Source organism: Electrona antarctica, assembly GCF_951216825.1.
Source record: "Electrona antarctica genome assembly, chromosome: 11".
NCBI classification, from domain to species: Eukaryota; Metazoa; Chordata; class Actinopteri; order Myctophiformes; family Myctophidae; genus Electrona; species Electrona antarctica.
The window spans coordinates 770724-779045 of record NC_136792.1 but is presented as its reverse complement, the minus strand read 5'-3'; the positions used below and the strand labels follow the sequence as shown (position 1 = coordinate 779045).

The following is an 8322-nucleotide window of genomic DNA, read 5'->3' as shown; positions in this document are numbered from 1 at the left end:
CTACGTCTTGGTGGCACCTCGACCCATGATGGACTTCTTTGTGTTTTTCTCAGGTTTCAAAATGATCATATAACACTTTGGTCCAAACAGCGCCAGCAAAATTCCAAAACTAGATGCTAAAATAGCAAACACCTCCACTACATCTGCATATTTGCCAGGAGAGCTGATATATGCTGGTATGAAGGCTATCCACACGGCACAGAATATCAACATGCTGAAAGTAATTAACTTGGCTTCATTGAAGTTGTCTGGAAGATTCCTTACCATGAATGCTAGGAGGAAACTGAAGAGTGCTAGTAAACCAATATAACCTAGTAACACCGCAAAACCAACTGTTGATCCAACATTGCACTCATAGACTATCTTTTCAGAATAGTATTGTGTGTTTTTATGAGGAGTTGGTGAGGCAGACACAAGCCAGACTATGCAGATTATTGCCTGGATTGAAGTAAGAATCAGAACTGTTCCTCTCTGCTGTATAGCACCAAACCACTTCATGATGTCTGCACCACCAGGCTTGGAGGCCTTGAACACAGCCAGCACCACCATAGTCTTTACCAGGATGCAGGAGACACACAGCACAAAGCTGATCCCAAATACTGCATGCCTCAGCTGACAAGTCCAGAGTCTGGGCCGACCAATGAACAGGAGTGAGCACAAGAAACATAGTTTGAGTGAAAGCAAGAGTTGGAAGCTGAGTTCTGAGTTGTTGGCGCGGACCATGGGCGTCTCTTTATGATAAACAAAGATCCCTAGGACAATAGCACAGACAAATGTTCCTAGCAGTGAGATGGTTGTTAAGGAGATTCCCAGGGACTCATGGTAGGACAGGAACTCAATGCTCTTAGGGACACAGTGGTCACGCTGGGGACTGGACCAGAAGTCCTCTGGACAACTGGTGCAATCTGTAGAGTCTAACAAATAGGACAAGATTAAAGGGACAGACACGTATCTTCTTATAACCTTCTGTACATATACTGTAGCTACATTATGTAACCCTACCAGTCTCATTGCTGAACTCTCCCTCAGAACAAGCAATGCAGTCGTAGCAGCAGACAGGTTCTCCTTTCCTTCTGGCCACACGGGTTCCAGGAGAACAGCTCTCACTGCACACCGACCGAGGAGGCTGCAGAGGAAAGTACAAATGATCAGGTTAAATATAAATTTCATTCACATCATGAGCTCAATTAAAAAATTTAGAAAGCTGAAATTACTTTTGCGGATTGAAAGTTCCAGAAGATTCTGTCTTCATCGAGGGTGAATTCTTCATCTCCGGAGGCTGTCTTCTTGACCACACCTACGTTGTGAATCTTTGTGCTTCCATCAGGGAGCCACGCCCAGTTCAATATATCGAATATTGGTAAAGCATCACCATTCTCATCAAAGTATACAAGATCACCACCAGATGTGGTGAAGTTGACCTTTTCCAGGTAATAGAGAAGCTAGAAATGGTGATGAGCAGAATCATGAAGAGCAAGAGAATTTAAAAACATACTTAAGGATCGTATTATGTGCCCAAGTCACGCTACACACTATTTGGGGATTTAAGCATTGTGCAAGGGGTGTTCCTGTTGCTGAGTTGCTATCTTACACCACCAGCCTCATTACTAATTACATGTGATTACCACTTGCCCCCTATACAGAGCACCTTCAGAAGAACATGTGATTACCACCTAACCCCCTATACAGACCACCTTCAGAAGAACATGTGATTACCACCTGCCCCCTATACAGACCACCTTCAGAAGAACATGTGATTACCACCTAACCCCCTATACAGACCACCTTCAGAAGAACATGTGATTACCACCTGCCCCCTATACAGACCACCTTCAAGAGTCAGCCTCTTCAATGTAGGAGAGAGTGCGAGTGCCACCGCGCCATCCACCAGCGCCAAATTACCTACTCCGGCAGCTGCCGGTCTAACTTTATAAACCCCACATGGTTTTCTAAGTCTCACCTGCACAACCCAACAATGTGTTGTTTTTTCAAATGTGTTGTTTTTAAATGTGCAAATAAACAATAAATAAGAATAATCCTACAGGTTAACTGAATTAATATCCCACCTGCCATGGCTGTATTGTCTGCAAAGTGGCACAGCTGTGCCCAGGGAAAGGCCCTCTTCCTGGCACACACTGCAACATGTCATGGAGGGCGAGGGCCAGAGCATACACCGCCTTGTACACATTGTAATTTCCCCTGTGGTCAGACACATCCAACAGGGTAGTTTCTGCCAGGTCCTCTTGTCCAGTACACACCCTTCCACCAGCGTCCACCCACTCTGGTGGAAGGGGTGAAAATGTACACTGAAATGTGTGTTCCCAAAACTGCCTCACCTGAAAGAACACAATTAATTCATAAGAATACCGGTAAATACAATTAATTGATGAATCTATTGATTATTCACTTCATTCACAGTTTGCAGATACTACAGTGGTACAATTATACAATGGTGCAAAAAGTACAACACAACATGTCCTAAGGGCTTGTGTCTGTTGTGGTCCTGTGTATTAAATTCATTGAGACATTTAAAGACATACAATTAAATAAATATACAATAAAATTAAACAAAAATACTGTACTATACTATGTTATCCTCATGGTCATTGTCAGGACGTATTTTTAACAGGAAGTCCTTGAAACCTGGTATCTCTCCACGACGGATGGCAAAACCCAGGGTGCCTCTGAGGTACGGCAGGTAGTGAGGAGACTGGAGATAACTGTCTTCCCACCAACCTGAAGTGGCAGGTAAGATCCATTGCAGACCTGTCACATTCTGCTTAACCACCTGTTCATCGTTTCAAAAGAAATTAAATGTCTTTCTTTCAATACATTCTCATTTTAGATTCTTCTAATTACAAATGCCTAAATTAACATCCTCCACAGATGTATCGTAACACAAACCTCATCCAAGACATTATGAATATAGGGCCCGTATCCAAACACAATGACCACACGAGCTGTGGACGTCTTCATCACAGAGACAATCCTCTGGAGTTTATCCAGGTCATTGTGGAAGGGCAGAGCCTCTGAATAAGCCACACAACCCAGACCAGACTGGTCCAGGCCAGACTGGAACAATTGGGCGGCGTCACGGCCAGCATCATCATCACTGAACAACAGTCCTACCCACGTCCACTCGAACCACCTCATAGTCTGGAGCATAGCTCGCACCTGAGTGGATGAAGAATGGACGGAAATGTACTTAGGTTAGATCATACAGTACATGGGCAAACGGCGGCCCAGGGGCCACATGCGGCCCCGTGTTCACTTATGTGGCCTGCAGGTAATATTGGAATACTGTTATATTATTGTTATATTTCAGCTGTTACAATTCCAAACATGAAAACATGACCCGCTTTAATTACATCTATAATGGTCAAGATTAGTAGCATAATTACAATTTCAATTGTCTTTTTATGTCCAATGTATTTGAATTTAAGTATACGTTTAATTTAAGTTAACATAAGTATAAATAAATGCATTTGAAATTAAATAAAAATGTTAGGCCTACTTTTCAGGATTCCAATTAATCTTAGCAAAAATAGCAAATAATAATTCAGGAGTCTTTTAATAATTAGCTAAAATAGAAGATCCCAAACTCAAAATGTGTCGCAGTGCAACGCGTGTTGAGCTAGAATGGAGATAAGATATTTCTACCCAACAGTATATGCAATGTGGCCCTCTGGAGTGAGTGTGGAAATACAGTGGCCCTCTGGAGTGAGTGTGGAAATACAGTGGCCCTCTGGAGTGAGTGTGGAAATATAGTGGCCCTCTGGAGTGAGTGTGGAAATACAGTGGCCCTCTGGAGTGAGTGTGGAAATACAGTGGCCCTCTGGAGTAAGTGTGGAAATACAGTGGCCCTCTGGAGTGAGTGTGGAAATACAGTGGCCCTCTGGAGTGAGTGTAGAAATATAGTGGCCCTCTGGAGTGAGTGTGGAAATATAGTGGCCCTCTGGAGTGAGTGTAGAAATATAGTGGCCCTCTCCTACATCAAAGTTGCCCACCCCATGGGTTAGAGTATTCCAGTTTGTGAAACATGAACTATTAGATACCAACACATCTATTGTTATAGAAGTTCACCTGGAAGACAAAACTTGGCATTGTTCTGAAGAAGGATGGGAACTGAGTCCGGTCGCTCAGACAGGAACAACCAGCATAGTAACTTATCTGGAAAAACAGAATTAAAACAAATACAAAATATCTATTCTGTAACGTACTAGATCATAGGTATTCAACAGTGCGTCTGGTACCCTCAGGGCAGTGCTACTCAACCCGCGGCCCCTGCTTAATGTATCTGCGGCCAACAATGAAAATATAATATTTATTGTATTGTAAAAGGTTGTATGGCCTGATGTCAACTTAGTATTAACCACTTACTTTATCACCTGATAATCTGTTCATTTTATGTTCTCTTCACATTGTTTTAATGAAGCCTCATTTTGGTCTTCAACCAGCCAAAATTCTCACACGTCTCCCCCCTTCTCCTCTCCATCTATTGGCTCCCGGTCGCTGCCCGCACAGAGTACAAAACTCTGATGCTGGCATTCAAAGCAACCAAAGGTATGGCACCCCCATATACCCCCAATAGCTGCTTTTAACCCTCCACTGTGGGGATTTAGAATGACCAGGTCATAAGCGTGCATAAGGTGATTAATGATAGTTACCTATAAGACAGCCTATATTGCACTTATTTAATTCACAATAGATCATCCATGTATATGCATAATGTGCTTAGATATGCCACAAGCAGCTTCTGAAACCGTTTGTTTTATCCTGCTCAATAAGTTTCAATGTAGCATAGGAAGATAGTGGAAATAGCCTACTGTAGCTGGCAATCATTTCCTTAATTGCAAAAATGCATAACACTGTGCCCAGGTTTCTTTTTTAATCTGAACTGGTTATCTGCAGTAAAGACGAACATTTCCAGATGTACAAACATGATTCTTTCAAATACTGTGGAGAGGATGCTGGCCAGAGAGATTCGGATGTGCTGTTTGAGAACTTTACATGTCCTGCCATTGGAAATTCAGTAGAATGCAGTGCATTGTCAGAAACAGAACCGTTCAGTAAGGGGGCATTGTCAATGTGTTATATGTAAATTCTCCTGAATATATATTGTTCCTCTGCTGGACACTTCTACTCAGTAGCAAAGCAGTAGCATTAACATAAACCTGCAGGGAATACATGCATTTTCAGAAACCTTCAAGAAAAGATCAGTAAAGTGTAAAGAGTTGGAAGCACATCTGTAGTAGGGTTTAATGCCGGGATCCCGGGATTTCGGGTCTCCCGGGCATAGGGCACGCAATTTCCCGCCCGGAAATTTCTTCGGGACCCGTCGTCCCGGAGTTTTTTTTTCTTGTAGGGAAAAAATGACACTAAAGGGGTTTTCATACAGTGCGCGTTCTTTCCCCTTATCTATGAGTGATCAAATGTCCAATCTGAACCCTCCCATAATTTTCAAACATGTTTGATGATATTTATATGGAATTATGGATTACACTCGAGGGCTGCAATGGGAACTGGAGCCAGCGGGACCCAACGTAAATGTTGGCGGCGCGGGCGGTATTTAAATAGCCTACCTGCGGACGGGCAGGCACGGCCGGTCAAGATGAAATCAGTGGGACCCCGCAAATCCTGCATCCTCCCGCAATTAATCAGATAGGGCCTACAGAGTTTATATACACTTTAGCAAAATATGAATGTCTGACATGCAGTCAGACATCTTCAGGCACGCTCCCAAAGCTGCTGCACCTGTCAATCATTAGCCTAATCAGTCACTCTGTGAGAATTGTGTGTTTTACGGACGGAGCGAGGAGTTTCCTTTCTCTGTGATGGACATTGTCACTTTTTGCTTTTGCCTGCATGTGTGCAGCAATAACGTGAAACGGAACACAAACAAAGATGAGTAGGCTACACTTTGTTTTATAATAACCACCAGCACGCAGCGTCTCTCTCTCTCCCTCTCTCTCTCTCCCTCTCCCCCTCTCTCTCTCTCTCTCGCTAATAATCAGTGTGCTGTGCACTGGACGTGCTGGCTAATTTAACACCCAATCGAAAGCAGTACAAAGCGGGATGATCACATTCTCTGCAGCGGAGAAGGGGACCCACTGCATGCTCAAAAGGTGAAAGACCATAGCTAAGGTATCTATGTGAAAGACGGGAGGTCGTTTATTTTTTTCCCCGTGCTTAGTCACATTAGTGCAAACTCCTGTGTCCCTTTTTCTGAATAGCGTTGTAGGCCTAATAACATTATTAATATTTTAATGTAATACTTTTATTGTAGGCTAGGCTATATGTTCATATTTCGTTCAAATAAAACGTTTTAAACCAAAAAATATCACTATTCTATTGAACATATGAAGTATCTATACATATAAATGCATTTTGGTGGGCACTTTTTTTCTTTTTTTTCTGACGGGAATTCCCGCGGGAGCCCGGGAAAAGGTCCGCAAATTCCCGGGAATTAAAATGAGCCAAATCCGGGAAAATATTAAACCCTAATCTGTAGGTCTGTTTAGTTTACCTGCCTTGTCTTTAAGGGCAGGCTCCAATTGTACAGAGGTGATTGACTCTGTACCATATGAACCAACAGACCTTCACAGGCCAAGGGCAGTTACTTAACACTTTCACTTAAAACAAAGGGGGGAAAAAGACAGAACAAGAAAGAAAAATAGCAGCCTACAAGCTCAGAACATGTCACACTGTGACCTTGTTGATCGGCTGTGTTTGATACTTTTGTCTAACACTAGCATAATGAAGAAATAGGGCATTAAAAAAGCATTACATTGAAATATGGAGACAAGGTTTCTTCTCGACAGCAACGATTATGATCTATGTCTTTCAAACGGCAAAAAGACCACATTTATTATCATATTATAGATTTGGAAATAGCCAAGTAAGCAAAATTAAATAAAATAGGCTATGGTGAAAGGGGATAGGAAACTTACCATGGGCACTCTGTATACACCTAATATTCTAGAGACGGTAATAGAACTTTTTGAGGTACTAGGACCCACAATTCCAAGTACTGGAGGCGACCCAACACAGCTCTGATCCAGTGTAAACTGCTCCTCTCTCCCACTGATCAGCGACAACGCTGCAGGGACTGCAACTCCGGCCGTTAAACAGGTGTCATAGCAACGGTATCCCAGAGTCACATTGGGGAGCAGGCTGGGGTCTCTGTTGATCTCACTGATGGCAAAAGCCATGATCTGTGCCCATCTGAACCCTGGAATGTAAAAACTAACACACACAATTACACTGTAGCCTTGAATATCATTGCTGTCGGGCAGAAACCTTGTATCTCCATATTTAAACGTTCTGTTTTTGTTTAATAAATTACTTACTTACTTACTTGCTAAAAAAATGTTGTGCTATTTTTGAAGAAAATATTTAAGTGAAAGTGCTTGTGACTAAATAATAACTACCCTAGATCCATCCAAACACATGTTCTGAGAAGGTTTCCACCCGACAGCCTATATCTTTGTAGAAATATACACATCAACTAATCATGTTTCTATACATCAAAACAAGGTTGTTGTTGCCTTGCTGGCTATTCGTGATACTCACCGACTGCAGGAGGGCTTCTGTTCCTTGGACTGTGTGAACGTCAGCTCAGGGAACACAGAGCCCAGGTGGAATGGAAACAAACCACCCAGAAGCACATCTCCAGCCTTGTACATTCTGCCAGGATTAAACGGTGCATGTAACTCACAAGACGAGGAAGAGGATGAAGACAAAGGAGAGAAGGAAGAGAACATCATCAAGTATGAAAACAGTGGTATGTCTAAAGAAGCCCTCATGACTGTCCTCCTCTGTCTAACAACCCCCCCCACCTTCACCATCCATTGTCCAGTTGTTTTATACACAGTGCAGTGCCGTCCCCTGTGCCAGATGACGACATTACGTCATCTTTCACAACACCGATCTGGGCCTTTAGGCACACACAGAGGCAGGGCTTAACATACATAGGTATCAGTGATGGAAGGTAACAAAGTAGATTCACTGTACTATACTGTAGGGCATTAACATAAAAATCGATTAGTCGACTAGTCGAATAGCAAAACGGTAGTCGACACTGTAAATCAAAAATCGGGTAATCGTTAATATTTTTATTTTTTTTACAGCAGACATGCAGCTGTGAGCTCTGTGGTTGTGTTGGTAGTTCTCCAACTTAAGTACTAATCCATTCCTGGCTGATTGTTTTCATATCATATACAAGCCGACTGTACGTGGGTTTTGCCGTCACCGTCACTCGTGTAGGTGCGGTGTGCGGCGGTGGCACTGGCAGCATTTAAGACAGATTTTCAAACAGCATAT

General features: G+C 42.8%; 1 protein-coding gene across 1 annotated transcript; it reads right to left on the bottom strand.

Annotated features, from left to right (window-relative positions):
- On the bottom strand, positions 1-7685 carry LOC306932967 (extracellular calcium-sensing receptor-like; the record flags this gene model as incomplete). The annotated part of the gene is made up of 8 exons (XM_079514938.1): positions 1-914; positions 1003-1126; positions 1215-1442; positions 2067-2336; positions 2588-2736; positions 2958-3174; positions 7032-7224; positions 7573-7685. The coding sequence occupies 8 exons, from the start codon at positions 7683-7685 to the stop codon at positions 1-3; spliced, it is 2208 nt and encodes a 735-aa protein (XP_079371064.1).
- Positions 7686-8322: the final 637 nt, after the last annotated feature.